This window comes from Mustela erminea, chromosome 16 (genome assembly GCF_009829155.1).
Source record: "Mustela erminea isolate mMusErm1 chromosome 16, mMusErm1.Pri, whole genome shotgun sequence".
NCBI lineage: Eukaryota > Metazoa > Chordata > Mammalia > Carnivora > Mustelidae > Mustela > Mustela erminea.
The window spans coordinates 55,306,969-55,325,652 of NC_045629.1; the positions used below are offsets into that span (position 1 = coordinate 55,306,969).

Genomic DNA, 18,684 nt, shown 5'->3' on the forward strand with positions numbered 1-18,684 from the left:
GGTAACTTTAGAAAGGTCCATGTTTGCCTCAATTTGATAAAATAAAGTTTAGCAATGGGGAATGGCTTTAACCACTATCTTCTTAAATCCTTACACCAAAGGAGACCTTTCAGGACCCAGCAGCATGTTTCAGTCATGCTATGGTCACTCTCAGAGAGATGTGGAGAGTCTGGCTGGTGATATCCCTATGCCAGTGCTTTTTTCTTCTAGACACACACCTGATTAAAGGCTACAGGATCAAAGAGCAAACCACTTACAGCAAAGTGCTACAGACCCAAAAGCTCATCTGTGAATGGAATCACTTAAAACTATTTTAAAGGGTCATCACAAAGAGGGTGCTTATTTTTAGAAATGAGTTTTCTTTTGATACAAAGAAAAATGTTGGCCATTTCCCTTATGTTTATAACAACATTCCAATTTAATCTTCAGTTTAAAAATTCTTTAATTATTGCACAACAGTGTTTTGTTGATTGCATAACATTCACATCTCTATTTGATACTAAAATCTAGACTTTTCTACATGTGTGAGCGTGTGCACATGCACATTCTTTTCCTTTATGGTAATGGTATATGTTAAAGCTATGGTTTATAAATTTAATTCTGCTCTCAGGGGAAAGCTATAAACATGAATGATGGAAAAAATATCTGTTATAAAAACATTGTATTTCAACTTATTTCATTATGACTTACCCAAATCTTTTTCTGGTAACTAGCACTGGGGCTAGAAAAGAGCATGGTATTGTGTAGGTATCTATTTCACAAGTTTATTTCTCTGGATTCCACGTCCCTATTCTCTACCACTTAAAGTCATCGACGCATATATCAACATAAGGTCTTCAAGCAAAAGTAACCAATTGGTGTTAGAATTATTCTTACAGTGATGATTAGAATCTGGTACAGAAAAAGGACTTCCAATCTAAATTTCCTTTGTTGGTTATCATAACTATCACTGAAAAAGCTGGAAGAACATATGCCAAAACACACAACCACATGTTTTTTTTGTCCAGTCATACATAAAAATCCAACATAATTATTCTTGAATTAAAATCAAAAGCAAGTTTATAAGATCTATGTCCTTTCAAATACTGAGATTTCATCTCACATTCAGTTGATAACAATCATTGTATTTACTTCACTTTTGTTTATAGTGAAACTAAAAGTTGAAATATAAAAAGAAGTCCTACTCAACTGAATAAATTATGTGAAAGAAAACACTGCAAACCACTGTATACCTTTATGAGCTTTTGACATTTCTATTCTGAGCAAATATATTGTTCTAATGTAGTATAACTTTTCAATTTTCCTTGTCTTATACTGTTTTATAAAATTGGAGTGACCTTTTAAAAACAAACAAGCAAACAAACAAAAAACAAAAGAAGTTTGTCTGCTCCTAGAAGACAGAACCAAAAAAACATTGGGCAAATTTAAACACACACACACACATTAGCTTTGCTTCTCTACAATTTAGTCATTATAGTAGAATATAAGTTTCAAACACACAAAACCTCGAGTCTCCTGGTGCATCTTGTGTTACCATCTCTTATTCCACTGGCATTCTTATGTTGGAGCAGAGTGTTCTTAGGATAATTTAGCTTAAAAAAAAAAAAAAAGCTACAGTTCTTCCTTGTCTATTCAAATATCTAGAGATGCCAAAGAGAGTTCTTCCCCCTGCCTTTTTCTCCTTTGAATGCTCTAGAAGAGAGCAAACTATTTCAATAATTTTTTTCTAAATTTGTTGAGTGATGATTCACCTAAATGTTCACTCTGTTTCTGATAAGAGAATGCAGCATCTTATAAATGTGATAATTTGGTCACCATGGGATTATACTTGTTGTTTTGTTTTTACTTTAGAGTCAATTATTCTTTCCAAAGTTCCCTCAGTCACTCATGTCAGATAAGAAAAGTTTACCAGATAATCAAATGGTAAACCTGAAGAATAATGCTCAACTTACAAAGTCCTTTTGAAACTCACTTGAAATAATGTGCATGACTGTTAAGTAAAAGTGAAAATATGAAGCAAAAAAGAGGCATTTTTATTGATAGTTGGTGAAATTTCATTTGAGTCCTACAAATCTTCAAAGAACAGGCCCCAAGTCCCATGGCAAGGGAGTTCTTACTAGATAACCAAGAATGTTTTCTAATCACATCATCTATTAAAACAAGGCATAATGGTTGTGTAGCGTTCTGGACAATTTCTGAATCAATGAGACCACATTCTACCTGATATTTTCTAGGACTAGTTATACTAACTTGTCAGTAGAAATTTAATTTTTTAAATAAAATTGATATAAAAAGTTCTAATACTTGTTTGTCACAGCTTCTTAAGTTTTGTCCCTATCACGTAGTGTTTACTCTGATAGCAGCACATATGGCAGCAATGTACTGACCTTTGACTATACCAAGATAAAACCTCTGATCTACCATTATGGGATTCATGCTTTATGCTTTGTTTGTTTTGTTTTTAAAAGCTGTGATGATTTTAAGCTGATATATCTGCACTCTTTCAGGTCTCCCTCACATCCAATGGCATGCACTTAGGAAACAGCTGGCAAAGGTTCAAGGTGCAATCTGTGGCTAAGAATGGAGAAACACGAACTGGCTTATGGACAAATGGACCAACAGCTCTGGCCTGATTAGCTAACTGAACAAAGATACAAAGCTAAACATGTGCTTCCTCTCTATACAAATCATTTGTCTTTAAAACCAAGTGAAAAAGTTGCATCCTCCGTAAGGAAAACCAACCAGAGAAGACTCACAGCAATGTCCCATCTACTAGGCTGCTGCTTTAGCACTTCCCAAGCATTACTTGTGTACCAAGATGAATGAATGGGTGGTGAAGGAGTAAATATCTACAGTATCTATTATCATGCCTACTGTTTGGGGAGTACAAAGATGAACATATTTCATGGCTACTGTGCTTAAAGGACAATAGAGAAGGCAAGAAAAAATGGCCACAAATAAATGTAATTCAATAGTATTCTCTGCTCCTAGGAGAACTGCCAGGTTTCAAGACCTGATTAAATAGGACTGTCTTCTGTGATCCAATTTTTTCTCCATGCTGCTCTGCGAAAGCTGGCCTCTCATCCTCCAACAGCTGGGTTCTCGCACATGATCAACATGGAATCTTAGATATATACCTTTAAGCAATCAGACACAATTGTACACACACACCTGGAGTTGTGCCTAAGTGCCCATGCTGTTTCCCAGTTCAAAAGAGCAACTTCTCCTTGCCCCTCAATTGTCCTCACAACACTTAAAAACAAATGAATCAATCTGGCATTGTTCTCCCGATCCTATCAGACTAAATGGAAGCCAGCACAAAAACCAGAGTTTCAGAACCAAAATAGGAGATGCAGATTAATGTTATTTCTTGCAGATTCTAAGAGTCAAACAGTTTATTAAATACATGAGAATGGAAAATTAACAAAGCAATACAGTGTTTGTGCTACCTCTCCAGAAAGTTAACACTTTTCCAGATGATGGCTTGATCTCTAAGGGAACTTAAAAGACACGGGAGTAAATTATGCATGGAAAACACAAACAACAGTTTAAAGCAGGCTATTTCGTAGGAATCTAATTAAAGCCTCATTGAAAATTATAAATACTTCATCCTAGCAGATAGTTTGACCTTGGCATTGATTACTTTTCTTACTGATGGTCTTTACAGTTCACTGTTTTACTTCTGACCTTTTTACTGTGGAGGTGAATCTGATTTGGGTTTTCAATTGCTCCTGTTAGTGGTGGTACTAGAACCAGAAGTATTTAGCTTCCAAGTGACCTCTTCGGGATACTTGAGGGTATTTGAGGGTATTTGAGGATACCTGTATCCTTTTTCCACACATCTACCAGCTGGAAAAGAAAACAGGGGTCATATGTGAGGATCAACTGTAGGCTGGAAAACCTGAGTTCACAATATTGCGAATTTGGAAGTCAACAGTTTTGTATGTTGTCCAGCTATTTTCCTGACCACCGGGAAGTAGAGAGGAAGGGAAACATCTGAGGTCATTGGTATATCTGTCTCTTTTTTCATTTCCATCAGTACTAAGAAGGGCCAAGATCAAGAGAGAGATGTTTTGAACATTTCATAAATTATAGCTAATGATGATTTTTGCAGGTCTTCAATTGACCTTAACTATTAAAAAAGTATCTTTCATAAGTCTAAGTGCTTTCACATAGAATAGCTCTTACCGTATAGTATTATGTTTGTGTGTCTGTCTCAGACATCCACTGAATATTCATGAAAACAGGTGGGAACAGGGGGTCAGGAATAGTTATAGGGAGAGTAATTCAGAAAATATTATACTCATTAAGGGATGGATAGCCTGGGTAAAAATGGTGCACAGAATTAGATGGACTCAAAACACAGAATGTATAATAAATTCACAGAATATAAGTTGGCATTGAAAAATAGTAAAAAAAAAATAAATAAATAAAGAAGAAGAGAAGAAGAAACTACCAAAGATGAAATCACTGAAATAAATTCCATGGAGGCTTAAGAGCAAATTAGATACAGTTTATGAGATCATTAACAAACTGGAAGAAAAAACTAAAGAAATTATGCAAAAATGCAATGCAGCACAGGTGGCAGATATAAAAAGTATGAAAGAGAGGGAGGTTTTGGGGGCAACTCAAAAACAACAAAAACCTGATGAACCAGGGAGAATTATCCAAAGAGGTAACTTTCCAGAACTAATGTAAGACAAAAGCTGTTTTCAGAAGCAGAAGACAATGAATCCTAACCAGTATAAATAAAATTCACATTTGGACACATCATAGTGAAACTTCACAACGCTAATGAAAAGATCGCAAAAGCAACCTAAAAGGAACCTGAGGAACGTTGCATTACAAAAGGAATGAATAAGAAAAAAGGCATTATTGTACAATGTCTAACTTAAGACGTTACAATAAAAACAGAATGGACACAAATAACTGGGGAGGAAGATTACTGCAGTAAAAATTTTCCTTATATTGTTAGAGAGGGCAGAGATATTAATTTTAGGACATTAAGTTAAAAAACACATATTAAAAATTTCTAGGATGATCATTAAATAGAAAGAGAACGTTTAGTTGCCCAGCTAGAAGAGAGTAAAATCAAACCATAAGAAAGTCAAGAAATAGGGGGTCGGGTTAAAAAAAAAAAAAAAAAAAAAAGCCAAAGTGGAACAAACAGAAAGCTTGCAATGAGATGGTAGAAATAAACTCATTTAGGTTAGTAATCATAATAAAAGCAAATTAATTTAACTCACCAATTCATAACACAATTGTCAGACTGGTTCCAAAAACTCTAGATAAAGGAGAACATGGAAACATGTTTCGCCAATATTTGGCTGAATTAAATATGGCATATTCAGACAACAGAATACCACAAGGCAGTGAAAAAGAATCAACTGCAGCTGAATACACTGATGCCAATATACCAACGTGGATGAATCTGTGTTGGGAAAAGCAAGCAATAGATTACTAAGCATAATTTCAATTAAAACACATGTCAAAAATATGTTAAGCATATATGGTGTGTCCCACAAAACCATACAGAAAAGCAAGGAATTATTAATATAGAGGTCATGGTAGTGGTCACTTCTCAAGGGCAAAGAAGAAAATACTATCAACAAAGGGCCCACAAGCTTGTCCAAGTTTCTAGAACCATTCTATTTCTTAAGCTGAGTAGCAAGGAGGAGTATTGGGTAAATGAGCATTGGTTTTTCTTTTATGTATTTCATATTTTAAAAAGCATAAACATACATGCTTGGGAATGCATAGAAACTTTTTAAAAAATACAAAAGAAAACTATTTACTTAATGTAAGCCTCAAGAGCACTTGCTCTTCAATGTGTTCCCAGTGCCTGTAAATGTTATTGACACATACCCACGGTCCTATTTATTGAATGGAAACAAGAGAACACAAAAAAGAAAATTAATCACTACATCATTTGTGCTCAGTATCTTACTGGGACAGTTTACCTGTAATCAAAAGTTATGAGTAAATCCAGAACAAGGTATTTGTTTCCATGCAAATTTCAAGAATACATTTTAACAACAAACAAGTATAGACAATGTGTAAAAATAGTCATTATGTATTTCTCATTGATAAATTAGGAATCTATAGTGGTATCATCTTTCAAGTTCAAAGGGCAGCAATATGTGAAAAGCAAAAGTGGTAGAAAAATGAACATAATTATTCATATAATGGATAACCCTGACGGAGTAAACCATAAATAGAAAAAAAATCAAAGAGATGTTTATCAAAGTTTTGTCAGTTCCAAATAGATTTTTTTTTTGGTGGAATCACTAGTATCCAATGATTATACTGGTGGAAAAACAATACAACATCTTTTACTCTCATTTGAAGATAATGGTGCCAAGAGACTTGAATAGTTTTATGGATCAAGATCCTCCTTTACAACCCACTTACCATACACCACTTAAACCTTTGTAAATTTAAGGCAATAATGATTTAAGAAGGGGCAGTGTGCTATAACTGAAAAAGCCTATATTCAATTCATTGCTTTAACATTTAGTAGGTGGGACACAGAGTAACCATCTGTTTCTTCATCAATAATACACAAATATTAACACCCAAATTTCAGTGTTTCCAGGCAAAATTGAGGCACTCAAGTGTTAGCTTTCATTCTTAAAATTTTCCAGATATATAGGGCTGCCTGGGTGGCTCAGTGGGTTAGGCCTCTGCCTTCAGCTCAGGTCATGATCTCAGGGTCCTGGGATTGAGTACCATATCAGGCTCTTTGCTAGGCAGGGAGCCTGCTTCCTTCTCCCTCCCTCCCTCTCTGCCTACTTGTGATCTTTCTCTGTCAAATAAATAAAATCCTTAAAAAAAAAAATTTCCAGATATATAAATGTGAAAATGCCTGACACATAGTAAATGCGTATTAGCTTCCTATCTTTCCTCCCTGGGTTTTTCCCTACTGGTCCACTAAAGCACATCAAACAACTGTTAGACTTGCTTTTTTTTTTTTTTTAAATTTTATTTATTTATTTGTTTGACAGAGATCACAAGTAGGCAGAGAGGTAGGCAGAGAGAGAGGGGAGGAAACAGGTTCCCTGGCGAGCAGAGAGAGCCCTATGCGGGGCTCGATCCCAGGACCCTGGGATCATGACGTGAACCAAAGGCAGAGGCTTTAACCCACTGAGCCACCCAGGTGCCCCTGTTAGACTTGCTTTTAACCGCCATGTAATCACCTAGAAATCCTTGCCATTAACGTGGTTTGGTTGAGCTATAGTCTTAAGATAAAGTTATTAATGATGCCTCTAAGAACTTTTTGTCTTTGGATCACTGGTGAAGAAGGAAACAAGCAGCTTAACATACTTACTATTTATTTCTGTATAGCTCGAATAACATGTAATTTTATCTAGTTTTGTGTAACTATTTCTTACAGATCCATACTTCTGATTCATGTTGTTAGCTATTGTACTCAAGATAAGATGGGCCTGTTTTGATCTAGTTATGAATACGCCCCTTTTTGGTACTTGCTCTATGAACCTTGACCATTTTGTATTATAGATGATCCTTTGAAGCTGGCATTTTCACAACACTGGCTAGGTATGAATAAAAAAAATCAGCATTTGGCTTACCCTAACCAGCAATCCTCCCCCTTACTTCAGCACCTTTGGCTAGTTTAGTAGAACCAATACCATAAACCAGGGATCTGAAACCACAGCACATGGACCAAAATCCTGTCCCTATTCTCTAAACTTAACTGCGGGGTGAAGGTGACCTGATCAGATGCCAAATACAAACCCAGTATGCATGCATCTCCTACCCTTGTACCACTTTTGAGTGCAGAAACAGAAATGTCTGTTGTCTGACTAGGTTTTAGTTCAACAACCAAAGTGAAAATCAAACCACTTTTGTGTAAAGGAAACCCAACCAGAGCTTTATATATTTAAAGATCTTGGGTATCCAGCAAAACGTGTTCAAGTGTGTGCATGTGTGCACGCGTGCGCATGCATCTGCAAGATTCAAGAAGTCATTTATACAGTTTAGCTTACACTCCTTTTAAGTCCTTGTAGCTGCCCACTTTAAGAAATTAAGAAACAGCAGCTTTATTTGTGCTAGCCCCAAACTGGAAACGACCATAATCTCCTTAAAGGTTCATGGTTAAACAATGTGGTACCTCAATACCACGGATAAAGACTTAGCAATAAATGGGAAAAAACTACTGATATATTTAACACTTGGATAGATCTCAAGGCCATTATGAGTAGAAAAAGTTAAACTAAAAAAATCATACGTTGTATAATTCCACTTCTAAAATATTTTACTGATGACAAATTATAGAAATGTAAGACAGATTAGTGGTTGCTAGGGGTGAAAGCTAGTACAGGTAGGTATGACCACAGAGGGAGAGGTCCATGATGATGACGGTTCTTTATCTTTTTTTTTTCCTGAAAAAAATGTCTCACATATTTACTGTTGAACCAACCTACTGGTGCGGAAGTAGTAACAGAGAAATCATTTCCCCCATAAAAATGTCTATTGTTCAGGTAGCAGCCGAGCCCACACACCATGATGGTAGAGAAAAGAAGATAGTTCCTAATCTTGACCGTACTGAAGGCTACACAAATCTACACAAGTGATAAAATGGCACAGAGCTATTTACACACATTGTCCCTATGTCTAGATTCTGATTGTGATAATGTATTACAGTAACACAGATACAACAGGTAAAATAGGTTTAGGGTTCATGACACCTCTCTATTATTTTTGCAACTTCCCGTGAATCTACAATTATTCCAAACTGAAAAGTTAAAGTAACACACACTTGGATATACAAGGAAATTCACAACAAGATAAAATGAAACAGCCAATTTTATTCAAACTCCCCAAAATTTATGCTCTAATATGTTAATTGTTCATAAATGTAGGTAACCCTTTATGTAAGGGTTTTATTATTTCATCTTTATTTAATAGTTTTTTCATCTTTTCATTACACAGTTCTTCAGTAGAAGCCAGAGTCCTGAGTTGCCCAGTTAGGAGCCTAGAACACACAAAGAGAAATGTATAAGGTGAGAAGAAAGTACTTTCTAAAAAGCTAGCTTAGAAAAAAGTGATATTAGCATTTCCTTTTTAATATTCTAGCCCAAAACCACTCTCTAAGATTTTAACAACCTCCACAATTTCTAAATGTCAATTATGCTACTTAGAAGAACAAAAAACCCCCCACACATCAACATGCCGTCTAAACCAGTTTTTGACCAGTTATAAAGTGTAACAATGACAGTATCACCAGTACTGTAATGAAAGTCGATACAAATTGATCCTCAGACATACAAAAAAGAACATTATATAAAAGCTGTCTTAGGTTGAGTTATTCTGAACTTGGTTGGAAAAGGCATAAACATAACTTCCCAATTCTTCCTCTCTTTTAAAATTGAAGAACTATTCAAAGGACACGAATTTTTTGCTAAAACTTCAAAACACTGAAGCTGTTTTGTCTCCTTAAAAAACAAAACAAAACAAAAAAACTTCCTATGCCCTAGTGATACATAATCATAATGGCTAAAAAGCATTAAAGCTGGTCTGGGATTCCAAAATTACAAGGCCAATCAAGTTTCTTCAAGATCTAATATTCATGGGGCGCCTGGGTGCCTCAGTGGATTAAGCCGCTGCCTTCAGCTCAGATCATGATCTCAGGGTCCTGGGATCGAGCCCCACATTGGGCTCTCTGCAGGGAGCCTGCTTCCCTGCCTCTCTACCTACTTGTGATCTCTCTCTCTGTAAAAAAAAAAAAAAAAATCTAATATGCACAATCAACCAAAGTGGGGATATATTTTTTCTGACATAGCTAAATATGAATATCAGATAAAATCAAGTTTTTAAAGATCAACACAAATAGATAATAAGACCCAACATTTTTGTAAAAGTATTTCTTCAGACTTAAAAAGAACAGAAATTTCAATCACTTGAAAGAACTCTATATATATAAGTTATCATATGGTAGTATCAAAATGATGTGCTGTAAACCCTCAGGAAAAGGAGTCAATGAAGTCACACAGGCAGAATGAAAGAAAAGAAAAACAGATATAATAAAGTAGGAACACAATTTTCTCAGTTTCCTTAACACCTGTAATACATTTAAGAAAAATTCTTTCAGTTTAGTAATGTGTCCTTTAAAAAAATGTTCACACCCCCAATTAGAAATACAAAATCAGAAATGAACAATATATTAGTATGTTCTCAAATGAAGTCCAGTAGAATACTTATATCATTGCTAAATTCCAGACAAAACAGAAAATGTGTGGTTCTTACCTCTGACCTACTATTCTGATTAAGTTTCTTCTCGATATTCATGGCCAACATCTGGCTTCTAAATGACAGACTTTTGGTTTTTTCAATCACTTGCTGATAGGGTGAGACTGCATTGTTACCCATAACCACATGACCCTAAAATGAGACAGAGGGAAATTGATCCTATAATATTACAACTGAGTTTCCCAGGTAGATCATGGGCATGACATCACAACACTACCTGACTAGTGTACACAGTTTCATGCATTGTACAGAGATGACAATATTCATCCAGCAACAACAACAAAAAGGTGGCTGCTGCTGCCTTAACACAAAGCAAAAATTATTAACAGAACAGAACAAAATGTCCTAATGAAAAATACCCAAAAAAGTATAAAAGAGTCAGCAACTTAACAGAAGTAGTATAACTAATTTAATACTCACTAATTTAGAATCAATCTTGGCATCCAGTCTTGCATTTCTAATCAAATTTACAATCCACCTTTCAGCTTCTTCTGGAGTCATGTTCAGCTTGTCTGCCAACATGCTATGAAAAAAGTAAAAATACTGTCAATGGAGTCTAAAAACTTAGTTTCATGTACACAGTCTTTGAAGCACACTCTGCATAGAGACTTTCAGGTATTTATGGATCGCCTTCTTTCGAATACTAGGACTCAATAACGGCACTGTTCGCGTTTGTGCTATTGTGTTGTACTGTGCAAGACCTATCCCAATTCACCAACCAGACTGAAAGATCCTTGAGGAGAGGGGACCATATTCCACATTTACAGAAATCTTTTGGCTTCTAGAGCAGCACCTTACACTTAGCACGTGCTCCACTAATAATGACTTAAGGGAGAAAAAGGTTTTATGATGCATAATGATTACACAAATTAAATCCACTACAAGGAACATGAGTGATAAGTATAATACAGTGAAATAATCAAATCTTAGGGCTAGTGTATATATTTTTGTTGTAAACTCTGAGGGCACTCTGGGAATTGCACATTATATAACCTAAGTGGCCACTGAATTTCAGAGGAAAGAGAAAGACACACATATACACAGAATGAAAAAGAGGGAGAGTGGGAAAGGAGCAAGGGAGATTTTAATTTATCAGGACTAACAAAGGCACCCTTCGGTGGTAGTTAGTAAATCACCCAGCTGACAGAAGAGTAGGCATGTGTAGTATTTAAGAGCATACAGGATATATGTATGCATACATGGGTGTTTTCGACATTAACTGTTCTCTTTTCACCTCTCTTCATTGAAGACATTATACACTTAGCAGGCCCTCTAATGTTACCATTCATTTGATGAAGAGAACTAGAATATCAGTAACAAAATCTTTCCTCAGAATATTATAAGCTAAAATTCCTCATCTGATAGCCTTTCTGATTTTTAAATGAAGTCAAGACATTGGCAATCACATAATTATATAATTCCAGAGCTTCCAACCCAAATAACCTAGTTAATAAAAAATACCCTTATGAGAATAATATCTGTGCCATTCCTATTTTATACATTTACTGAAAAAGAGTTAATAGAATTTCACGCAAAATGTAAAAATTAAGTTAGGTTATCAATAAAATAATTACAAGCTAAATCTACAAAGATATAGTCATTTAAAATTTATCCTTAAAATATGCTTTGATTTAAAAACATCTTGATAAATATGAGCCAACTCAACCATAAAACTCCCTAGATTTATGTGTTCAAAATTTTGTGTGTTTTTGTGATCAATTTTGTTCTAAGTATACATTCTTAGCAAAAATAAAGAACAATTAATCCATGACCATTATTTCAATTTCATGGATTTCATTTTGTTCTCTTTATCACTGTTCTCCTCTAGCCCTCCTTTTATTTAAGCTACTAAAAATAGAGAATTGTGTCAATTTACTTGAACAAGAAGGCATTTTTTTTGTTGACTGGTAAAAATTCCCACAGCTGGTGTTTCCTGCTAGTGCCTGACTTATTTTAAAAAGGTGTAAATTTCATGGTCTCTGCACTGCTATAGTTAGCAAGTATCTGTCTAACCTAAAGCTCAACTCTAAAGGTAAGGAACAGATTTTCCAAAATATACTCATTATTTTATCACGTCCTATAGCAATTTATCTTTTGTGTGTCTCCTACATCCCTCCAAAACACAACTCTTTAAAGTGAGGTCAAAAGCATTTTACTCTGAAAACACAAAAGAAACTGTACTAAATATATTAAAACTCCAATGTTTAAGATCACTATATTTTGTTTTAAGGAGCAGTAAAAGTATTCCCAGTAAGCTACAAATTATGTGGAGTTGTTATTATAAACATGTTTTTAAATTATAATATAAAACCTGTTTATGACGGTTGTTAAGAAAGTAATATTTTAATGAAACATTCAGTTTTGAAGCCTAGGTTATCTGTTGAATTCCTCTTCTTGCTGCCATATACAACTGAGAAGACTTAGAATTTTCTTTAAGCCACTGCCTCTTATCTAATCATTCTACTCTTACAAGGAAGACTCCTCTCCACCAGCCATACCTCTCTGTTCATTAAACATGCCAACTTTTTAATCACTTTGGGGCCTCTGCATATACTTTGTCATCTGCTTAAAAGGCTCATCCACCTTCTTCTTCATTTAACTAGCTGTTACATGAGTCTCTGCTCAATCAGTACCCTCATAAGCCTTCCAAGACACCTCTGCAAACTGTAACATATCTATTTGATACTTTCACAGCCCCTCTATTTTCTTTGGAGCAGTCATAAAAGTTGTAGTGTTTCTGCTGAATATCTGTTTTCATGATACACTGTATATATAACCGAAGAGCATGAACCATAGATTCTTTGTTCACTGCTATCTATCCAGCAATCAGCACCAATGCCCAGTTTATAGGAGGCAAGTAATAAACATTTACTGTATGGTTCCTAAATTGGTCACTCCCCTAGTCCAGGCTCCATTACTATTTCCCAGTTTTTTAACTAAGCTACCTCTTCAGTCTCTCCTAAATCTATTTTAGGTAATTGCCAACTAACCAGTTTATGCCCAAATTCCTTCCAAAACTTTAACAAAGCCCTTCTATCAAAACAATATAATCCAAACTTCTAAATTTCTTATTCATGGTTCTCTACAATTTAGTTACAACCTCACTTTCCAACCTCTCATTATTCTCCCCCATGAGTACCAGATGACAGCCAAACCAAATCAATTGTCTTTCTTCCTTGCCATTCATTCAACAAAATATGAACTGTTAGATACTAATGACAAAAGACAGTGTATTCCCCACTTTTATAAAGTTTAAGCTGGGGGATGGGGAGTAGAGGACAGTCACTTCATCCCCCAAATATATAAACTAATCTAAGTATAAAGATAAAAAAGTAGAAGAAGCTACGTGCAATGCAAAAAAGAGTTTACTAATTCTAGTCTGGAGGCTTGGGGAGATATTATTTAAGGAAATATTTAAGGTCAGATTTTTAACATGAAAGAGAGAAAAGTCTATTGTGCTTAGTAACTCCACATAGAATTCTTCATCCTTCCTTTCTTTACATCCATACTTTGTCTCATATTCTAACATGGCTGGGGCAATATGGCAATATGCAGCAAGCACCATAAATATCTATATGCAAGCTCTGACCCATAATCCTACTTTGGGGATTACAGCTTTGCATTGTACTTGTTGATCCTTATGTATTAAATCAGGTCAAAGCAAAACCTGAAATGAAGTCCAAGAAGTATTAGTAAATTATTGATGGCATCTCAGGTTATCTAGGCTACCAATCATTCTGAGAGTGAATAAAACAATGTGGCAACAGTCCAGTTTCTTTTAAATAACATGAAAATACACAGAATAAAAGAAATTAAACGACAGAAATCCTCAAAATTGACATTTCTTACAGCCTACTGATTTTATGCAAAAATAGTAAAGATTTAAAAATAAAAATAAAAATCCTATTAAAGCTTAAAGAGCAAAAGTTGGTTTATGCTACCCTGTATAATGCTTATATTTAAAATAATTCAGTTCATCAATAAACTAAAAGACAGAATATATCAAAATAAAGAATTTTGAGAAAAAGATCTATTTGATCAAGATCTTAAGCACAGAAACAATTTCCTGATTATTCAGATTGTATAGAAAATCTCAACCTTGTCTACAGGCAGCTTAAAACAGACATTCAAATATTTTGTGTAAATATCCCTTATACATATCTTTAAGCTGACGAGCACTCCTTTCTCAAGTGATGTAACAAGATATTGAATGTTAAATAAGAAATATATATGGAACTACAAAAGATCCTAAATAACCAAAGCAATCTTGAGCAAGAAGAACAAAGGTGGAGGTATCATAGGTATCACACATCCTGATTTTAAATTATAATACAAAGCTATACTAATCAAAACTGATTAGTATAGTATGGTGCTAATAAAAATAGACAAATGCAACAGAATAAAAAGCCCAGAAATAAACCCATGCATATATGTTGAATTAATGTACAAAGGAGCAAAGAATACAATGGGTATATTCTTTGATTATATATTCTTCAATAAATGGTGTTGAGGAAACTGGACAGCCACATGCAAAAGACTGAAATTGGGACTATCATCCCTACACCATAAACAAAATTAACTCAAAATGGATTAAAGACTGATTAAAGACTTGAACATCAGATTTGAAACCATAAATACCTACAAGAACATCAGGTGGTAAGCGCCCTGACATCAGTCTTGGCAATAATTTTTTTGATCTGACACCAAAAGTAAAGATGACGAAAGCAAAAACAAACAAGGGGAACTATAAAACTAAAGAGTCTGCATAGCAAAAGAACCTATCTACAAAATGAAAGGGCAAGCTACCACCAAATGGGAAAAAAGACTGCAAAGGATAGAGCTGAGGTTAATACCCAAAATATATAAGGAACTCTTAACAACTGAATAGCAAAAAAAACCCCTAAGTAATTTGACTAAAAAATTGGCAGAGAATCTGAATAGACATTTTTCCAAAGAAGACATACGGACAGGTAACAGGTACATGAAAAGATGCTCAGCATCACAAATATTAGGGAAATACAAATCAAAACTAAGTGAGATATCATCTCACACATACTAGAAAGGCTACTATCAAAAAGACAACAAATAGGGACACCTGGGTGGGTCAGTGGGTTAAGCATCTACCTTTAGCTCAGGTCATGATCCCAGGATCCTGGGATCTAGTCCCGCATTGGACTCCTTGCTCAGCAGAGAGCCTGCTTCTCCTTCTTCCTGCCACTCCCCCTGCTTGTGCTCTCTCTGACAAATAAATCAAATCTTACAAAAAAAAAAAAAAAAGAATAAAATATGATACGGGTAGCATTTCAAATTAATGGGGGAAAAGATAATTTTTCAAGTGAATACATGAATGATAAGAAGCGAAAAGCCTCATTGCTGATAGGGAGAAATTTTCAGTGGTTTTGAAAAAATCAAAATAGGTACAACAACATTCCCTAAAGCCAAAACCTAATCCAAAGCAAAGCCCTAACTCTTACCAATTCTATGAAGGCTGAGGGGGAAGAAAGCAACAGAAGAAAAGTCTGAAACTAGTAGAGGTTATTAGTTCCCGAAGTTTAAGGAAGTTATTTCTGTAACATAAAAGTACCCAAGATGAAGCTGCTAATGTAGAAGCTACAATGAGTTATCCAGATTACGCCAAATGACAGATTTTCAAGGTACAGTAAATAGCTTTACGCTGGAAGAAGACGCCACCTAGGACTTCATAGATGGAAAGGAGAAGTCAATGCCTGGATTCAAAGCCTCAAAGGACAGGCCAACTCGCTTATTAGGGGCTAATGCAGCTGGAAGACTTTAAGCTGAAACCAATGTTCATTTACCATTCCAAACATCCTAGGGCCCTTAAGAATTACGCCAAATATACTCAGCTTGTGCTCTATAAATGGAACAAGAAAGCCTGTATGATAGCAAATCTGTTTACAAAATAGTTTACTGAATATTTTAAACCCACTGTTGAGATTTGCTCAGGGAAAAAGATTCCTTTCAAAATGTAACTACTCATTGACCATACACCTGGTCACCCAAGAGCTCTGATAGAGATCTACAATGAAATTAATGTTATTTTTGTCCCTGCTAACACATCATTCTGTAGTCCATGGATCAAGGAGTAATTTCTAGTCTTATTACTTAAGAAATACATTTCCTAGGGCTGTAGCTGCCATAGATGTGATTCTTTGGATAGATCGGGGCAAAGTAAACTGAAAACCTTTAAGGAAGGATTCTCCACTAAGATGCCATTAAGAACATTTGTGATTCACAGGAAGAGGTGAAAATAGCAGTATTAACAGGAGTTTGGAAGTTAATTCCAAGCCTTACAGATGACTTCAAAAGGTTCCAGACTTCAGTGAAGGAAGTAACTGCAGACGTGGTGGAAACAGAAGAGAATTAGAATAAGAAGTGGAGCCTGAAGATGGGACTGAACTGCTGCAATCTCATGGTAAAACTAAAAAATGAGGAGTTACTTCTTACAGATAAGCAAAGAAAGTGGTTTCTTGAGATGGAATCTACTCTTGGTAAAGATTACTGGAAATGATAACAAAGGATTTAGAATATTACATAAACTTAGTTGATAATGCAGCGGCCAGTGTGAGAGAATGGACTCCCGATTTTTAAAGATCTACTGTGTAAAATGCTATCAAACAGTATCACATGCTACAGAGAAATCATATGTGAAAGAAGAGCCAACAGATGTAGAAAACTTCACTGCTGTTCTAAGAATCTGTCATAGCAACCCCAATCTTTGGCAATCGCCACCCTGATCAGTCAGGAGCCATTAAAATCGGAGTAAGACCCTTCACCAGCAAAAAGATTATGACTCACTGAAAGCTCAGATAATGATTACCATCTTTTAGTAATGAAATATTTTTAATTAAGGTTATGTACACTGGTTTTTTTAGACATAATGCTATACTGCACACTTAAAAGATGACAGTGTGAACACAACTTTTATATGCACTGGGAAACCAAAAAATCCATTTGACTAGTTTTGTGATATTCACTTTACTGCAGCTGGCTGAAACCAAACCCAAAACATGTCTGAGGTATGCCACATACTACTTTACAGTTAACAAAGAAATAATAAAAGGCTTTGGTAACTATGTTATCTCCATCTGGAAATGTACCTTTCTATATTTCTCCTTAGTATCAGGAAGTATAATTAAGAATATAAATTGCTATGTAGTAGTAAGAACTTGAAGAAAAATAGGAAGACCTAAAATGTTACTTAATAAAATAAGCGAAAAGTAGAATGACTTCATAACTTAAAGAAACACAAGAGTAGTTGGCAAATACATTCATTTGTGAAAAGCCGAACTTACTAAAGAAAAATTATATAAATGTATGCTCCAACATGTTTATCACACACATTCAAAATATTACTTCCATACTTTTTTATCTACAACTGAAAACTGGTCCAAGAATTATTCTAGAACAGCTTTTAAATTTCAGACACACACCATATCTGATAAACTATTCAGCTATACTAAATTAAATCCCACCATAGCAATCTTTTTGACAGATGTTGCATACTTTATGGTAAACAGATTGGTAACTTATCCTACAAATCTATAAGGTTGTATATAAACTGATAAAAACATTCTTAATATGCATTTTTATAAAGATATGACTATCATATGTGCTTAACGGCCGTTAGTCAAGAAACCTATCAACTGAGAATGTTCCAAATCACAAATAGAAAGAGTTGTTTAATAAACAACCATTGGTTTTATAATATGCACTATTCTCTTCAGAATTTAAAATGTGTCCACTGGTTGGACAGAAAGGAGGACAGAGATAAACCCTTCCCCATTTACCCTCGAAAAGACAGAATATCAAATAATCTTAAGTTAATTAGAGGCAAAGATAGGTCAGCACAAAATAACGAATAATTTGTCATAATTAGTATACAGCAGAAAAAAGTTTACTTTGCGGCTTAAAAATACTCCATTCAGTGGGTTATTAGGCTTCACTGAAGCTTCAATCTAAATTACTTCTCTGATTTTCCAACACACAAATTATGTCCATGTCATTCTAATTACTCTATATTTTTTTCAAAATCCCTATCATAATTTGTCATTTTATCTTTATTTAGTATGTTTCTTCCTCTGGACTTAAAGCTCTGAGAGTGTGCTCCCTACCTTCTAACCAGTGCTTGGCCAGAAGAGCCACTCATTCACATTTGTAATACTTCCTTCTTTGAACACCTGTACATGTTATACTGCTATTACTAATTACATCATAATCATGATACATATTGTTATTTATCCTCTCTGGAAGGATGAACATTAGCTTTTTTAAAAGTTTCTATATATTCTTAAAAATGACAAAATTACAGAAATGGTTAATAGATGAGAATGTATCAATCAATAGATGAGAATGTGTCAACATGCTGGTTGTGATATTTTACTATAGTCTGCGAGA

General features: G+C 34.8%; 1 protein-coding gene and 1 long non-coding RNA gene across 2 annotated transcripts in view; both read right to left on the bottom strand.

The window, feature by feature from the left end:
* Nucleotides 1-1,839: 1,839 nt before the first annotated feature.
* Nucleotides 1,840-6,689, bottom strand: LOC116575021. Its single transcript, XR_004279563.1, has 2 exons — nucleotides 5,247-6,689; nucleotides 1,840-3,849 (listed from the first exon to the last, which is right to left on the bottom strand). It is a non-coding gene; the product is annotated as an uncharacterized LOC116575021 (long non-coding RNA).
* A 2,119-nt stretch (nucleotides 6,690-8,808) lies between these two features.
* Nucleotides 8,809-18,684, bottom strand: part of EIF3E (eukaryotic translation initiation factor 3 subunit E) — a 44,668-nt gene continuing 34,792 nt past the window's right edge. Inside the window, 3 exon segments of the mRNA XM_032316005.1 lie at nucleotides 8,809-8,995; nucleotides 10,267-10,401; nucleotides 10,690-10,792. Coding sequence (XP_032171896.1) covers nucleotides 8,957-8,995; nucleotides 10,267-10,401; nucleotides 10,690-10,792 — 277 coding nt within the window. The 3' untranslated portion in view covers nucleotides 8,809-8,956.